The 18296-nt window shown below is 36.2% G+C and overlaps 1 protein-coding gene across 5 annotated transcripts in view; it reads right to left on the minus strand.

Annotated features, from left to right (window-relative positions):
* Hasp (Hig-anchoring scaffold protein) overlaps nt 1–18296 on the minus strand; it is an 819228-nt gene that overhangs the window by 64442 nt on the left and 736490 nt on the right. For all 5 annotated transcript variants that reach the window (XM_081743356.1, XM_081743348.1, XM_081743332.1 and 2 more), the window contains 3 exons: nt 13738–13942; nt 12474–12646; nt 11076–11273 (listed from right to left, as the gene is read on the minus strand). In XM_081743356.1, coding sequence (XP_081599482.1) covers nt 11076–11273; nt 12474–12646; nt 13738–13942 — 576 coding nt within the window. The remainder of the gene's footprint in view (nt 1–11075; nt 11274–12473; nt 12647–13737; nt 13943–18296) is intronic.

An 18296-nucleotide genomic window follows, 5' to 3' on the forward strand; every position in this document is an offset into this window, starting at 1 on the left:
CCCTAGTATTGTTTTGACAACCCTTCCAAATGGTATGTAATTTTCTACAATACGGATCTTTCCGCTGTTCTCGCTTCAGTTCCGTGACATTCAAGAAGTCCGTGTCCTCCGCGGTCAAGAAATTTACAAAATGATCCTCTTCTGCCTGAGGAATCTCTGGAGGATAGCGACTCAACAGGTCTGCGATTTCATTGTCCGTGCCTTTTATGTGAATGAACTGAAGATCAAAGCGTTGCAGTTTAAGCAGAAGACGAGTTGTTCGAGCATCTAGGTTCTTTAAACTGAAAGCATACGTGACTGCAGCATTGTCACAGTGGACCGTAGTCCGACGACCTAATATGAAGTATGAAAATTTTTCGCAGAGAAAAAGAACTGCAGCTAATTCCAACTGGAACACTGACAACGAGGCCTCATGCGGTTTTATTCGCCGACTCGCATACGCAATAACCTCCGGATCATCCTGTCCCGGGGGATATTGCGCCACATAGCCGGCCAACGACTCCGCAGATGCATCGCTGTACAAATGAAAATCAAGACTGAAGTCCGGTTGAGCAAGCGCGGGAGGACTACTTAAAAGTTCTCTCAACTGATCGAATTTTTCCAGTAACTCCGGAGAGTATTCAATCTTTCGGTCCTTTTTCAGAAGATCATAAAATGGAGCTGTTAACCCCGCAAAGTCAGGAAAATGTCGCTTTCGCCATCCCACGAGACCAAGAAATCTTCGTAAAGCTTTCTTAGTTCGCGGCAGAGGAAAGTGACGGATGGCCTCGTTACTTTTGGGATTAATTTTGACTGAAGATCCTGAAATTATGTGGCCAAGAAAAGGAATTTGTGATTGAAGGAAATTACACTTTTGAAAATTGAGCGAAAGATTTGCCGAACGAAGAGTTTCAAAGACCTTTTCCAAATGCTGAAAGTGTTCGTCAATAGATGATGAAAAACAAAGGACGTCATCGAGGTACACAATGAGAAAGTTTTTGAAAGGTTCTAAGCCGAAAAAAGTATGCATGATTGATTGGAAAACTGCTGGAGATGATTTCAAACCCATGGTTAGACGTGTCATTTGATACTGACGACCTTTGTAAATGAAGCTGACGTATTTGTAAGAGTCTGGATGGATCGGGACACTGTGATATGACTGCGTACAGTCCAATGAGGTGAAAATGGTTGCACCACTGACTCGTGCGATTAGATCAGAGATCGGTTCGACTTGAATCTTTGGTGCAATCACACGCTCATTGATACCACGCAAATCGACTACAGGCCTTAGCTCTCCAGACGCCTTACGCACAATATGTACCGGACATCTGTAAGGTGAAGGACCTTCTATGATGATTCCGAGTTTCAACCATTTGTCCAGCACTTGCTCGAATTCCTTCTGGAGGTGAACAGGTACAGGATACAACTTTCCTACCACGGGAACGTCGTCTGAAAGCTGTATTCTATACGGCTCAACCTTCACGACTCTGGGATTCTCTGTAAAAAGACAACGAAACCTGATTAACAAAGAAAATAAACGATTCCTAGAATCCGAATCCAAATCAGTTCTCTGCGAAACAAAATTTTGAATATCTTCTTTCGAAATAGCTGGTTGGTACAAAGAGTCTTCCTCCTCATCTGATGATACTTCCGCAACTGTGACTCGACAACAATGCTGCTTTTCCATGTTGATGGAGATGGTCTGTCCCGAATCAGTCTCAAGAGAGACTTCTTTCGTCTTACAATTTAGAAGAACATTATAACGAATGAAAAAGGGGAAACCTAGAATGCAATCTGTTTTCAATTTGTGAATCACATATACCGGAACCTCGAAAACGTAACCTTGAATTGTGAAATTTAGAATCTGAAAACCCTTGACTTGAAAAGATTCGTCTCCTGCGAAACCTCGTAATGATATGTTGGATTTTGGACGAAGTTTAGCTGACGGATAAATCTCCTTGATCCTCCTCCAAACGTCTCCAGACAACAAATTCGTATCCGCTCCAGAATCCAGAACGCAAACTAGAGTTAAACCTCCAACTGAACAACTTAACGTAGGTGAAGGATAAGTTAAAAGGATACCTTTTCCCGCACTGGAGTCACACTCCTTCTCGTCGATCACGAAACGAATCGAGAACAGAGGCGTGCCCAATTTTGTTTCCCGATTTTCGGAATCTGCCAAAACATTTAATTTTGAATTTAGAAGGTTAGTATCAAAATCGAACGAGGTTGGTACCAAATTGGAATTTTGACTACTCGCTAACCGATCTTGTTCTTTCTGGGGAGTTGAGGAATCCACATCGCAGTCCACACTCTCCCCTAATGAGGGCTGCGATATGCATTTCCCAAACTATTCCCGTTGGTTTCCGGTGGCTGAGCCATCGTCGGTACGAATGTCGTGTAATGCGGAGGCCATCCAGTGGACATCGCCATGTTCACTCCTGGGGAAGAAGTGGACGTGGGAGCTGCCACTCCACCTCCAGGAAGTAAATTCGGCGCGTATCCCGGATAGGCTTGCGCTCCTGCTGAGGTCATCGCGTTTGGCGCGCACGTCTGAGATGTACCCCGAGGATACCCATAACTCATCGCTGCTGGATAGTAGCGTTGGTTGTACCCATACGGAGCATTCCGATTTCCATTACTCTCTCTTACCCAATTCGGTCTTCCTTGATTGGGCCATGGTCTTCGAGACTGGAAGTTCCTTCTTCGACCCCGGTTTCCGGAAAATCGGTCATCTCCTTTGCCATTGGAATTTCCTTCCTTCCTCTTGCTTTCGTCTTCCTCCGTCTGAGACGAAGTATCTTTGGTGGTTTGTTTCCCTGACTTTTCTGTCTTTTTGACGACTTTCGCCTGACGTACCTGAAAGCGTCTAAACTTCTTGTCCGTGACCGGTTCACTAGGCTCTGGATGTCCCTCTATCTCAGCTATTTTCACCATAAGGTGTTGAATGTTCTTTGGCTCAACAGCTCTCAACAACTTGGCGTCACCAGCTGGTAAGCAATCCAAGACTATCTCTATCAGTTCACTCTCATCCGGGTGTTGTGCCACCGCATAATATTCTGCCACTATTTTCCACGCAAAGTCCGTTAATCGGCTGTACTTTGCTCGATCGTATTTCATTCCCTGAATGAACTTCTTTTGCAACCTTTCCATTCTCGCCGAAAAATAGTGTTCTCGGAACAGACGCACAAAATCCGCGTAACTATTTATGTCTTGACATACAGTCTGGAACCATGTCTTGGCCCCAGCTGTTAAGCAACAAGGTACCAAGGTTAGACGTTCGTGTTCAGATGCCGAAATTACCTTAAAGGTTTGTTCCAAATTTTCTAGAAATGTTCTAGCCAAACCGTATTCACCAGAAAATGTAGGTAAGTGATTTAATTCAGAGAGTCTTAAATTTAGAGTTCGTTTACCAATGCCTTCCTCGCTTCTACTGGGGTTCACGGGAGAATTGTGGCCAACGACGGGGCTCTTTGCACCCAATTGATTTTGACCGAAAATGGAATAGTGTTGGTAATTTTGTCCAGAAATTAAGTTGTCTGGCATTGATACCACCGCGTGACCACATATTCCCTCCTGAACTCCAGCACACGAAGGAGTCATGTCTGCTACACTACTAGAGGACACCACATGGTTCAACCGACAACTAGGATTGGAAAATCCTGACACCTGAGGCGAAACTAACAATGGATTCGACCTCCTGGACAACGCCTGACTACCTATTGTCTCAACACCGGACATATGTGACTTGTTTAAATTCAACGGACGTGAAGATAATTCAAAGGGAAGGACATTTGTGCCGTGAATGTTGGTCGGCTGACAGACAGAGACAGTCACCGTGGGAATAGTACGAGTCTCCCCAACTGAAGAGACCGGTACATCCACTTGGATGTCTGACTCGGTCCCGTCAGACTCGATTCCATCACCGACAACAAAGTCTCGCGCTCGCTTACGACCACACCGTTTATCTTTTCTTTGGTTTGTTTTTCCCTCTAACGTCTGAATCCTGGCTTCAAGTGCCTGACACGACCTTTGGGTACTGAGTTCGAGATGTGAGAACTCCTTTGTCAAGTTGTCACATCGTCGATTCTGCGCTTCAACCGATAACCGGAGACCCTCCTCAACGGCATCTACCCGCGCGTCTATTTTATTCTGATAATTCCCAACAGAGGTATATAAGTCGCGAACTTCCGACCTAACCGCCTCTACGTCTTCGTTCACATGGGCTACTTTTTCATTTATCGTTTGTAACAATTCAAATTTTACATTATCGAATTTCTCATTCATAACCTGGAATTTACTGTCAACCTGATTGCTCATCGCCTGGAATTTATTGTCTACTTTTTCAAATTTTTCGTTTAGGGTTAATGTTAAAGTTTGACTGAAGCGTTCCATCATGGCCGCAAAGTCCGTTAGTTGCACATTCGAACCGGAAGCTACGTTTCCTCGACTTCCTTCCTCTTTATCAGAATTGTTCGGACTACCACGCGTTCCACGTTCGCCTTCATCACTTTCAGTTTCCGAAGATTTCGGCAGTGGCAACACTGTCGCCTGTTTCGCCAGGCAGGGCTTACATAACCACGGCTCACTGCTTTTGTCTAACTCCTGTACTTGTTCCTCGGACAAACCATAACATTGGGCATGTACCCATCTATAACAGCTGTCACAATAAACACTAAACCCAGCAATTTCGTCTGAACAGCATATATATTCACTCGGATGCCGAGATTCGTTACTTGATCTGCTACCCACAGACATTTCCACTTTCATTGAAGATTGTTTCCCACAACATCACGCACATATAGATTCAGAAGTGACCATGTCTCATTCAATGTAGCGATTGTCGTAATTATCCCCATTACAAATACTCTGCTGTGATTGTTTGTTTTCCTTAGCGCTCGCGTAGGATTGAAACAACAGAAATCCTGGATAGGGGTCGCCATTTTTACAAAAAAAAAAAATAAAATAATAATAAAATGAATTTGTTGTGTGTTCTTGTATGATGTTCCCTTTCCTTGAGATTACATGCTATGTTGAATGTATCACTGACTAGTGACACCGAACCTACTGGGCCCGTATGGGCTCGTCATCAACAGTCACTGATACAATCACCAAGCCAATCATCTACGGAAAGTAGAACTCAAATTTGGCCCGAAATATAAAGCTTCCAAACTCTCTTCCATCTCAACTCACAGCCCGACATCCAGGCCTGCAGTTCATCATTCACATCCCATCCGGAAATAGGCTGTGAACCACGACTACAGACACAGGACACCGACCTCCGAGTGGAGCTGGCACTGAGCACAAAGAAGATCTTGATGTTGTCTGTGAAAGTCCTATCTGAATTAAAAAAAAAAAAATCTTTTGAAACAGAATTTTGTAATTTAAAGAAAAAAAAAATCCAAACTGAGATTTTGATAGAAATTGATAAAATGAGAAATTTCTACAGATTCGGTTGTTTTCAACTCGGTCACACTAAGGAAAGTCTCTTCCCTGAATTTCACAGCTATTTCATTTCCCCAGTACACTTATTCTGCACACTGCTCTTGTTTGTATCATGCTTCGCATGCATACCAAAAACATCGATTACATATTTCTACTATTTCTCAAAATTACAAGCTAGTCAGGTTTCGTATTCAAAAAGAAAGATGCATTCACGGCTAGTATGTTTTATTTTCTTTCAAAATATTCATGAATGTAGGACAAAATATTCGTTAACAGGAAAATATTTACATTGAACTGACATACCCATCTGAATAAAATTTAATAAAATCGATTTCTATACTTTCAAAGCCAAAAAACATTATTTACTTTTGTTTATATTCTCGAAATATTCACATTCTTTGATATTCATTGAATATTCTTGCCTTCTAGAGCATTTCCATGGTATCGACACGCAAAACAAACAAAAGAGTACAATAGAAAATACAAAATACTACCGAAAATAATAAATTCACTGCCTACAGATTGTGGTTAGCTTAATTTGCCTTTTGTTTACATATATTCCTTGGTGCTTACACTCTTCTGTGCATCGATTTCGTGGCCGGCGTAGAGGATTTACGCTCTTCGCGACCTCTTGTCAGCTCGGACCCACATGACAATCTAGCACAGGCAAGACATGCATATAATATATTCACACAACTTAAACCTAAAGCCCTAATCTAACTAAACTAACTTAACCTAAACAAGCATATATATTTATTAAAAAAAAAAAATCACACATATATTTCCTAAAGCACCATACTTAACTTGCATTTATATTTTGTTTTCGCTACCACATTTCTACCGAAGACGCAGTGGTTAGTTTTGCATTAGTGTCGTTCTGAATATATTCAATTTCTTAAAAAGAAGGAAAAATATTTACTAGTAATTATCCACATTGCATTTTCTAACTTGATGGGTATCAGTTTTCTAAAATAGTACGTAGGTTTAACCTATTGATGAACGTTTTCGATTATCGGTACGCAAGATGCATGTACCCTTGCACTAGACAAATAGCCGTGAAACTGACACTTGTTTACATCTTCAACATTCATAATCATTCTACGTCAAACCAAAGAAAACATGCCAAAATGAATAAAGGTTGAATTTTGAGCAGAATTACCGGAAATGAATAATTTCTAGATTTTGGGGAATCTAAAACATCTTTCATCACTGGGGAAAATGTGTGTGTGGTACACACATTTTCTTGAGATTACGACAATCGCTCTGCTGAGATTCTAGCTTCTTTCCCCCCCCATCGAATGAAAACACGATGTCACATTGCCTAAATCTACATGCGTGCGGCGTTGAGGGAAACTTTACGAATTTAGTGCTTCATATTACAAGTATTACACAAACACCAGAAAATATATTCACTCATGATAGTTTGCCAGAACAAGGAAAATTTTGAAGCCAAATACCTGAGTTTCACTTTCACTGTTCCTTACTTACTTGACATCCTCTTCTTACACCAAGATTAAACGGATATGTTAAACAACAAAAAAAAAAGTCCTGATAACTTCCACCCGAGGTTTCCTGGGAAACTCGTGATACGTGGTCTCAAAAATAATTTTTGGAAACTCCTTCAGCACCTTTCCAGAAAAGCCATCGAGCGTGGCTTGACTTCTTCTTCCTCGGGTCTGCACCACTACTCAATATTCTTTCTCTCTCTTCCACCGTCTCCTCTTTCTTCTCTTAGGTTCTCTGGTGGACCGAGAACGCAAAATTTGCTAAGGAGCTCATTCCATACCACTGGATAGCTACAGGCTAGTATCCGTTATGTTATGCGAAATTACTTCACAATTGTCTTATTTCCGGATTAACAATTTGTTGAAACACCACACGTCGTACAGTTATCTCTTCCAATATTCGCCACAACGAAGAATTTGACACAATTTTCACGTGATTACAAATTATTCCACCTTTTCGCAGACGCTAAACACTGCACGTCTGACTCTTGAAATGGCTGACGCCGTAAGACAAAGAGTTACGAGAAGATGATCCCCAATTGGAAGATAATGATGACGTAATCATAGGATGATAGGCTTCTGAGTGAAGATCAAAGAGAACCGAAATCTCAGCCGCAGCTGTGATTGTGGATTAGCCAATCAGATAATTTTACTTCGAAACAAAGAGATGCACCAAGAAGAAATTATGGCTGACTTTATTAATTTGGAATTTTGATGAAGATTTTACGAAATAAAATTTTTAGCTTTCTTGTGAAGATTCCCTATGCCGAAATATGAATAGAAATGAACTGAAAACCATTGAAAAAGCCAAAATACACACTTATTTGTCTAAAATAATAATATATTCATGGATAAATACGTAAAATATATAAAATATAATTAATAATCATGTAATCTTCATCTAACATATATTGAAATGCTTTGTTTTACAAAATTTACGCAAAATTCTCAACCTACGGTTTGCTCTACTATAAAATAAAAGTTTCTATTAACATTCTAAATAAATTTTAAAATTTTCCTACCAACATACAAGGTGTTCAAAAGCATCGGGCCATGTTACATTATGCTGAGCATAAGGTAACAAGTATGATATTTCAAACCAACGATGTACCAAACTTATACAAACTGATGCGATATTCTTGCTATACCAGTCATTAGTGCACATGTTGAACGAATGTTTAGTACAATGTCATTTTTATGATCAGATGATGAAAAAAAAGAATGTAAACGAAACTTGTAATGGCTGAAATTTGTGTTCAAATCAACTTGAAAATGACCAGTTGATTTTCTTCAAAATAGTTATAGAAACTAGGACTCTTATTTAGCAACGAGGAGCTCCAAAAATATCAATAATAAGGTAGGAATCTGCCAGTGTTTTGTGCTATTTTCATTTAATTTGGTTCAGTATACGTTTAGTTAGTAGTAATGATATTATTACTACTTAGTAGCAGTGGAGTCATTAAGCCGGTTCTTCCGAACCGATTGTTAAAATTTATCAGGTTCCTGGAACCAATTGTTAAAATTCTCTCTCCACCTCTAGATCTTGTACTTACGAAAAAAAATCTCTACTACTGTTTTGAAGAATCTAGTATAGCCTATATTTCTCCTTTCGGCTTTTAATAGGAAATTAAGAAATGCATCAATTCAGATATAACACTTTACTTTTCTACACCATCTTATCAACGAAAATGCATTTCTTTCGATGTGCGGACGCAGTTCAATCCCATTAAACCCTGATATACTGTTTTATAGTCCAAAATATTTTATGCTGTTTTTTTTTTTATAATACTTTTCAGATAAATAACTCCATTAATAACATAAAAGGGTGCAGGTACGTAGAATGAATCAACCCACTGCGAGAAAAAACAGAGAGAATCGTTCCCGAATTAAAAGAATTAGAAAATTGTGGTGAGTAGTAGGATGGAAATATGAATCTCACAGTTAAACAAAGGTTTGGTACTTATTTTTACTGATTAAAACAACACGAACTTGGACAGAGACAGAGCAAACATAATCTTTCCATTTTCTTTCTCTTCCTTCCCTTTTCTCCCTTCTAATTCCAGAACAACCAAGAAGAAACTTTTTTTTTTTTTTTGCATGATCGATATATTTGAACAACAACTAAGAACAAAATTAGAGAAGAAAGTGATATAGTCACTCTATCACTGGAGTCATCAGTCAATTAAGTAAATAAATAAACATAAACAAAACAAAAGCAATATACGCCTTGAACCAGAAGGTGTACTCTAATGAATAAGATTAAACAGATGGTGTATAGCGTCGTATATCTCGACTAATGTCCTAGTTATACGTATCAAAGATTTCATTGTGGTTATGAAGGTAATAATAAATAATATTTAGAGCAGTATTTCGATTTTAAAAAATCTTGATTCTTTCCCTTTGGAGATATTTCCGTTGAAAACACAGTACTCATTCGATCCCAGTGTCGTTTGATAGAATGTATAATGGAGTTGCTTGTGTTAGTATCGAGTATACATATATCAACTTTGGAGACTTTACAAATTCATTGCCTTGAAAAAAAAAACTAAAAACTTCTAGCAAATAATATATTTTTTAAAGTCTTCGGAACGGAAGACGATATTGAACTGAAACTTTAAGGTAATATGGTAAGATTTTCCATATTATACAGATTAAAGAAAAGAGATATCGGTACTGAGATGAATTTTATGGGAATTTTTGAGTTTCCAGTAGAAAAAAATTTGTGAGAAAGATTTTGGTAAATTTCACTTTATCATTCCCGATAAGTACATGATGTGACAAACAGGTAACAGCATTTAAAAGTCTCTTTAATTATACATTAAAAGAGATATCATGTCTTCCTGGTGCGATTGCAAAGGGACAAGGAAGCTTGAGTAAACTTCAATAAACTCACGCATAAAGCCATTGTCTAAGAGTTGAACTTTGGAGACAGTGGCCTAGAACGTAGGACGTCCTGTAGACATCATGCTGTATCTCTAATTGGTAATAACATTTTCAAAACTCTTAACCACTCTATCATATATGTGTTTATACATTGACCCAGTCACTCTTCATTAGGGGTTCTTGCGACGTCGAAGCGCTGTTTCGCAAGCTGGTCACGTTGATCAGAAAAGAGCTATATTTTTCCCTTAGTAGAGCCACGTAAGAAGGTTACGTGCTGTCGAAAGGTATTAGTCAATCTGGCATGTTCAGAAGATATATAGGAAGTTATTTGTTTCGATGATGAAGATGTAAAATGATGTAGAAGAGTACGAGGAAATACAATAATTTAGTTTTAAAAATGTTTGATACTGTTAACACTGGAGCACGTTCAAATTGCAGAAATGGAAAAGGCACGAATTTTATGGTAGATGACACGCAAACTTCACAATTTTATTAAATAAATGGTATTCTATGACATCTACGACATGATGATATCTATGACAAAAATGATTTATTTGACCTAGAGCATACTACTTACTTATAGAAAATATGATAAAATGACACTAGAAAGTTCAAGTAACGAAATAAATTTCCAGAGAACACTATCCAATAGCTAGTAGAATCTAATAATTTCTACTCAGATGAGTTTTACATTTGTATATGAGTGTATGTGCATCAAATTTAGAATTTTTGTTGTTTGTTTCTGACAGAAACGAACTTCTATTAAATTATTAATAATGGCTGGAGATATCTTGTATTCTCTCCAGGAATTATCATTTTAGGGAAACATTTCTGACATATTTAGAAGGTAATTACGAGTCCGAAGAGTAATTTGCAGTTTATTACAATTGAAGGGTTGAACTGGTTATGGCTTTATGTTACAAGTTTGAAATTTTAAGGGGAGTTTCTTCCTTCCCGTGTCATGTTTTATTGTATATATTGTAAATAATAATTTAGATAAGTATGTGAGGACCATAAACAATCGAATTACAGAACATAATCTGTAAAACATGATGCGAAAACTAAGCAGAAAAATCTATATTGTAAATTTCAAATTTGTTCAAATTTGTTACATTGCTCTTATCCAATTTAACTCTTCAATTATTACACACAAAGCAACTACATACAGATATTATTAGCTATGTAAATAGTAATTAGTCAACTGAATTGAAACTTTTACTAACTTTAATAATAAATATTAAAACAATTGAGATAACTTCTTACGTATAATGCATTCAGGTTTGTTAGGTCTCCATTTTCCCCTCAGACACTTTGCTGTTCTGTTGCCAATATTGAGTCCATAGCCTTTCCCACATGTAAGTCTCACTACGGTCCCAGGAGAATAGGTTTGATTTGGATTCCGACCAACTTTCTCGATCTCAATAGTCACGTATGGCTCTTTTGCTATCACTTCACAAGGACCTAAGGAAAAGACAAAAGTAATCGATGCAATTAATTCTTCAACCAAGTATGTTAATTATTTAGACACATTTAAACAATACTATCAGCATAGACTTAGATTTCTTTTATGTAATATGATTTATATTCGTACATTCTTCAGATATTTAGGAATGCATTTCATTTTTAAATTATAATTTTCTTAATATTTTAAGTATGTACAATATTGATATATTACAAAGCTATAGCTTATTAGACAAAATATTTGGTCTACGAGGGTCATACAGAAAGTAATGAGGAACGATTTTCATGAACCAAGTTCTGGTTTTATGAGGAAAATATGGTACATCTTAATTTATATTCATCTCTTTACTTTTCAACGAAGCTTTAGTTTCTTTGTATATATTTCTTCCACCTTTCTGGAAGCTTGAAAATTCATTGCGGTAGAATCACGTTCTGCTGCTCGCAGACACTAATACATTGCTTTATGTCTTACGTCGTCTGGTAGCGTTGGCTTCATACCTGGTCCTCCATAAAACTGAACAAATGATAGTCAGAGGGTGCAATGTCGGGATTATAGGAAGTTTGAAGCAAAATTTCCCAACCTATAATGGGCGTATACGTGTGTATACCGACCTAATATTTTTATAGTCTAGTCTGTACTCGCCTTAGACTTACGAAAGAACGAGCGTATATGGGAGTGGGTATACACCATATTGTTGAAAGCGATCTAGCCTATTCTAGTATCATATCATTACCGTTCCCTCAATTTTCTGTGTGGTGAACTGAGCACATTGAGGACGTGCGTTATCGTATTGAATAATGATTTCCTTTTCAGAATGTGTATCTTGTAGTGAATAATGGAGCTTGTGAAGTGCTCTTACATAAAGGTGATATTTACGGTTTTCCAGGTTCAAGAAATTGAACCATAATACTCCTTTTCACTGACTTTTTCAGAAAATTAGTCCACACTCTGAAAATAATTCGAAATAACTGAACGAAGGTTTCTACAGAATTTGTGGAGATTACTTCTTGATTTGTCCTAATTCGATAAAATATTTTGTTCAGTTTTGAATTTCCTGTTTGTATTTGCTGACCCTATTTTAAATTAATTCAAGTGCTCAAGTTAATATTTACAGGAATTTCAACATCAATTTTTCTCCAGTAAATATATAAATTTGTTATTTTTTATCCACACACGTGAAAATCTAAAGATCTACATACCTTTGCCTTTTCCTCCCCGCTTCTTTCCTTTCTTCTCTTCTCTTCCTTTTGGTCTTTTCTTGTCTTTCTTGTTTCTTCTTCTTCGTTCTCTTCGCAGTTCTTCCGACTTGTTCTCTCTCTTCTGACGAATGGACCGACTCCATCTTAATCGCGGGTGCTTTCCTGGGATACATCTGAAATAAACCAATAACATGGCATTTAGGATGCAATTCATTCATGGAAAGGGAAACAAGTTAATCTTTCGAATCCTAAAGAATTACGTTTTGTACTCCAGTATTAGTTTCTATCATTTATATATTGTAATTGAACGTCTTTCTATGGCTAATATAGAAAATATTAGCCTTCTTAATATAGAAAATTCATGCTTTAGCTTAATATTGTTGAGTTTTGGCAATCTCTTTTGCTTCGGTATAAAGAAATTTTTGAGTATTTACCATTATTTTCAACTAGTGCCTTGGTGCTTAATTTTGTGGTGGCTAATCTTTTCAATTAAGAGAATGATCAAAACTATTACCGAATGTATTTAACTACTTATTTGAAATTGTACATAATTATATTGTTTTTATGAAATGCTATTCATATGATGAGGTAAAAAGCACATCGTACGATAAGCTACATTATATGATAATATATTTCATAAGAAGGGGTCCAAACAACAGGAAAATTACAATAATATAGGTTTGATAACTAAAAACAAAATATAAATGAGAAGACAATATTTAGGGCTCAACTCCGTGGAATTCTGTGATTCTAGTTTTCCTTTGGACTTTGAGGATTAAACTAAATAAAAATTTATAAAACTTTAAAATATACACAATTGTCAGTATTTACTTTACTTTTACTTTTAATAAACTGATTATAATGACTACAAAGTTTACTATAATAGACTATGGAGAATAATTTTAGACTTCCAGTAAAAGAAATTAATTCATCATCTGACTAACATAGATTCAACCCAACCAATCAATACTTGAGAGCAACTATCTACTGAATCGAAAACTTCAATTGGAACATCTTCCCTGTAAATTAAAAAGAAAAGTTTAAAAATTTTACATATTTGTAAGATCTTCGAATTAAATAAGTCTTGAAAGAGCTTCTTCATGTGGAAAGAAATTTATTTTGTATACCGTATATTACATAATGAAATTTAACACACTAATTCTTGTCTTTCTTATTGATTGACAAAGTAAAATTTATCAAAGAGAATTAATTGTTGAATATGATTCTATTGTAAGCGTACCTAAGGGGAAATTTGCATTATTACCTGGGCAACTGCTTTGGACTCCATCTCCCTCCAATACAAGTAGCACCAGGAGGACCATCCGTGAGAACGTAACCGCGATTACATTCATAGATGATTTGTTTGTTATTCGTTATCTTCCTTACATAAGGTCGATAATCATATAATCCCATATTTCCTACAAGGAGAACCTTTCCATTCTCTATGAAGCCTGGGAATGGACAATAAACTACAAAAAGGAGAAAATATATCAATGCTAATTGTAGTCGTATTCCGTAGTATAGTATTCCGTATAGTAAGAACAAATAATGATCCTGTTTACACTTTGCAATAAGAAATGTAATGACCTTGTTTACACTTTTTAAGTTACAGTGGAAATGACAGATATTAGATAGTACATAGTTCCATGATAGGTAACTTTATGTTTACAGGCATGTTATACTGAATACATATTACATAACCGGAAACAATACAAAATTCGCATTCCTAGCTCAATACTTACATGTCTTCGAACATATTTTGCATTCTCGTAAATTATGAATTTCTGCCAAACCGAAATGTGCAAAGAAATAAAACTTTAAAATGTACACTTTTGCACTCTTTAAAAATTAGTTAAACATGGCAATACATTTAACACTTTTTCGGTTATTGTTACTGTGAGATGAGGTTATTTTTTCATTGTTTTCAATCATCATTATACGTTATTCCATTGAAAGAAATAATCCTTTAACAAAGTATTAGAAGATTGTGCTTAATTCACATCAGCGGTAATCTTATCATTTTAAAGTTAGTATAACTAAAAAATTATGAGAAAACAACGAAGAATGATTGGTTCTCGCATTATACAACAGAGTGATTTTAAAGAATACTTGATCAGAAATAGTTCTTCTATCCTGAATTGTTCTGTCCTTGTATATATAAGAAACGTTTGGATAATGTTAAAGACGCATTTCATTAAAGTCCGTGTGTTTTGATGTATTTAGATATAACTATATGAGCTTGTAAGTGTAAGTGCCACAATATTTTGCATCACTACCTTAAAAAGTGAAGTTTTTCCACGGCCCTTTGCTTTTGATATTTTGGGCTTGTTTGAACGTTTCAACTTAAATGAAGACATTAACAGTATGTTCAACATTTCTTTTCCCATTACTACACGAAAATGCATTTAATTGCTACATTCTTAAGAAAAGAAATATGAGAAGCTAAATAATCAAAGATAATCGATCAGTCGATAGGAAAAAAGGATAAGTCGGTGGACGCAATGGATTTTCCAGTTCGAACAGCTATTAGAATAATGCTTTACGACAAGAATGTTCTAGTAAAAATTTAATAGTGTCAACAATGACTAGTAGTCTAAAAATATAGTAGACTCAGTGAAACAAAATGGCCTTTTAGAATTCATGGTTAAACTAAAATTTCAGATTTCTGAAGTTGAAAATACTGCTTATTTGTTGAGTCCATTAAAATTGTAGAGGAACAAGGTTAAAATGTCATACCCAAGTTTCCTATATCAAATACATTGACGTGATATAAAGAAAGAAAGTAAGAATAAATTCTGTAAACAATGAACTTGTATTACCGTTAACAATCTTTTTACTCAGACAATAGGTTTCTGAAATCGTACATGGTCACACCTTTCTTTGTTTCTTTGTATCATTCTTGTTTTGTTTTGGTTCTGATATCCTTCTTGTTACCTAACTTTTACTATCAGACACAAGTTTCATTTTTGATGTTCTATCATAGGTCTCTTATCTTCCGTATCCTATGTATCATCTACACCTATTTTTTTCTGAATAGGCCCTTCTTCCTTTTGAAGCCTTTAGTACTTTCGTGTTCCTGATACTATCACCTAATTATGTATTCCATTTTCTTTTAATTCTACCTTCTTCGGTTTAACTAGCATTTTCAACACGCTGTTACTACTTTCTTTTTCACGCTGTTACAACTTCTTATCGTTTGCAAAGTTTTGAACTTAAACATAATCCTCTCTTTCGTGGTATTGTTTATACTACTTCGGTGTAGTTTCCTGTTCGTTCGAGTAACCACTTCTATCATCAATTCTCGCTCCACTTCTGTTTGGTGCGCCTCGTTCAACTTAATCAAATATTCTTCCAAGTAATTTCGAGTAATGTAACTTTTCGTAATAAATTGATTTTGTGTGATAGTTCATTTATTTTCACTACAACCTTTATTTTTACCAATGTATCCATTTTATAGTTCCTTAACGTTATTGATGTGATTTCTTTATGGGTATCTTTGAGAAAAATCTTGCATAAACCACTAGTGAGGTAACAGCTGGTTTCGGTTCAAAATTAAAAAATAATTGTTGGTTATTACAACACACTGTGTGTGTTGTTGTTTAGATTGGTTTAACCTAATAACATTTGCAGTTGTTTCATGTCTCCCCTTCTCAAGTTGAATAATATACTCAAGTTGGAAATCGTCTACTGGCATCATTCCCATTGTTTGTTCCCACTCTTCCACTCCGACTGGAATTGAAGCTATATCATCCAATGCTGTAACGAATTCCTTCGTGTTGAATTGCAAAGTAAATTGTTTCTCCTCTGATGTTATGTCCGTTGCCTCCATGTAAGTGACTTTTTGAACTCGCGTCTGTCATGATTTCTATGATACTTATTGTTATTTAAGCGTCAAAACAATTAAATATAAAACATAACCTATATTTAGCACCTCGCGCAGGACTGTTTACGACCACAAACTTGACGCTGAAATACTGTTTTGTTGGGATTACTTTGTTTTCGTGCGTCTTGTTAAGCAGGGGTTTCCCTTCCATTAGTTATCTGAGCCAATCGCTTGCCATTATTGTAAAAATACCTTCTCTCTCTAATTTCTCTCTCTGATTTCTTTTTCTAGCAACTCTACTTGATTTGTAATATCTATAGCTCTGTTCATTGTCAGTTATTTCTTCCTCGCTACTTCACTATAGATCCCACAAAGAATTTGATCTCGCAATGCGTTATTAATCCATTGGCCGTAGATGCATGCTTGTTCCTAAAGTCGCAAAATATATCCCTGAGCTGATTGTCCAAATTCCTGTTTTAAATTATGGAATTTGAATCGATCTACAGTGAAGTTAGTAGCTTTTACGTACTTATTCAAAAGAATATCTTTTATTTCAACATATTTTAATTCTTCTACCTTACTTGGAGTTGCTAACTCTTTCAAGATTTTCTCATTACTAAAATTAGAATACACACTTTCTTTTGGTACATCATTCGTTAGACAGTATTTTCATAACGCTCTAGATATGTTTCCACATCAATTTCTTGTGTATTTAATGTTTTAAATGCTTGAAATAATTTTCCTTTCGCCATGGTGTTCGATTACTCGTCGCCAGTTGTTACTGATCAAATTATTTCTATCGGTGGCATTAGGTTAAATCTTACTGGTGGAAAGGCAATCACTTTATTCAGATAGGTTACTGAAATCGTACATGATCAAACCATAAACATCAAATACTTTCCAGGAACAATACTTTATTTTCTGCTACTATAAAAATGTGACATTACAGTCTGCTGCATAGCCCATCAATTGTTTTTTACACTCTGAATTTGAACAGGATAAACAATAGCAACTGAGCAATAGCATCCAAACATTCACCTTAGCACTTAAACGTTCGCACAGAGACAATGTACTCAATCAATGCCCATTTAACATTCCGTTACTTCCATAACAAACTAAACAATATTTTACTAGCTATTAGAGTCAAACAAGTTCTCTTTTTCTACTATAATTTTGGAGTAGCAGTAGAGAAGCACTTTTCTGCAAATGACTCAGTGTCTCGAGAAACTTTACTATCCCGAATATTGTACCGAAACCCGAATTGATTCAAATTTACTACTACTTCCGGTTTCAATAGTGATTTCCACGGAGCACAAACGGTAAGAGATATCAAGATATAGTTTTCTGCAATCGATTCAGCGTTCAAGATTAGGTTACGTCTTCTCCATCACTCTCTATTCAAATGGAAGTGGTTCAAATTAACCATTTCCAGGGGTTAAGTTCCAAAGTTGGACGTTCGTTTCCAGCAAAATTTTGAAAATTTACAGGGAAGATATGGATAATTTGATCGTTTGTGTGCTTGATAATATATAAGGATCTCGAAAAATTTCTTTGTTTGTTATATATAAGCGGTTATAAACATTGGACTATACGGCGAGCGGAGGGAACCACTTCGCGCAAGGTAACCGAATAGTTGCATTGTGGGAAAGTAACGAGCATTTATATTATCAACATGGTGGCTGTATAAGGGATGTGAACTAACACCCTAACTAAGGGATGTGAACATTTGTGAAGCAATACGTTGATAACGAGCAAAATCTTTTAAAAAATTGTGAAGAGCACGGATTAATGAACCTAATAACAAATGCAGGAAATGTGGAAAGGAGGTGACAGCGAAAAAACGTGGCGAAAGCGGACGTCCAACTTCGGAATAAATGCCATTTCCAGTTTCAATGTTTATCGTCATGGAACGAGAATGGTAACAGATAGCGAGAAACTGTTTTCTGAAAACGATTCAGGGTCTCAAGGCAATCTTCCATGACTACCAAATACTCTACCAA

The sequence above is a fragment of the Thermobia domestica genome, chromosome 2 (genome assembly GCF_964235325.1).
Source record: "Thermobia domestica chromosome 2, izTheDome1.hap1.1, whole genome shotgun sequence".
In the NCBI taxonomy this organism is placed as follows: domain Eukaryota; kingdom Metazoa; phylum Arthropoda; class Insecta; order Zygentoma; family Lepismatidae; genus Thermobia; species Thermobia domestica.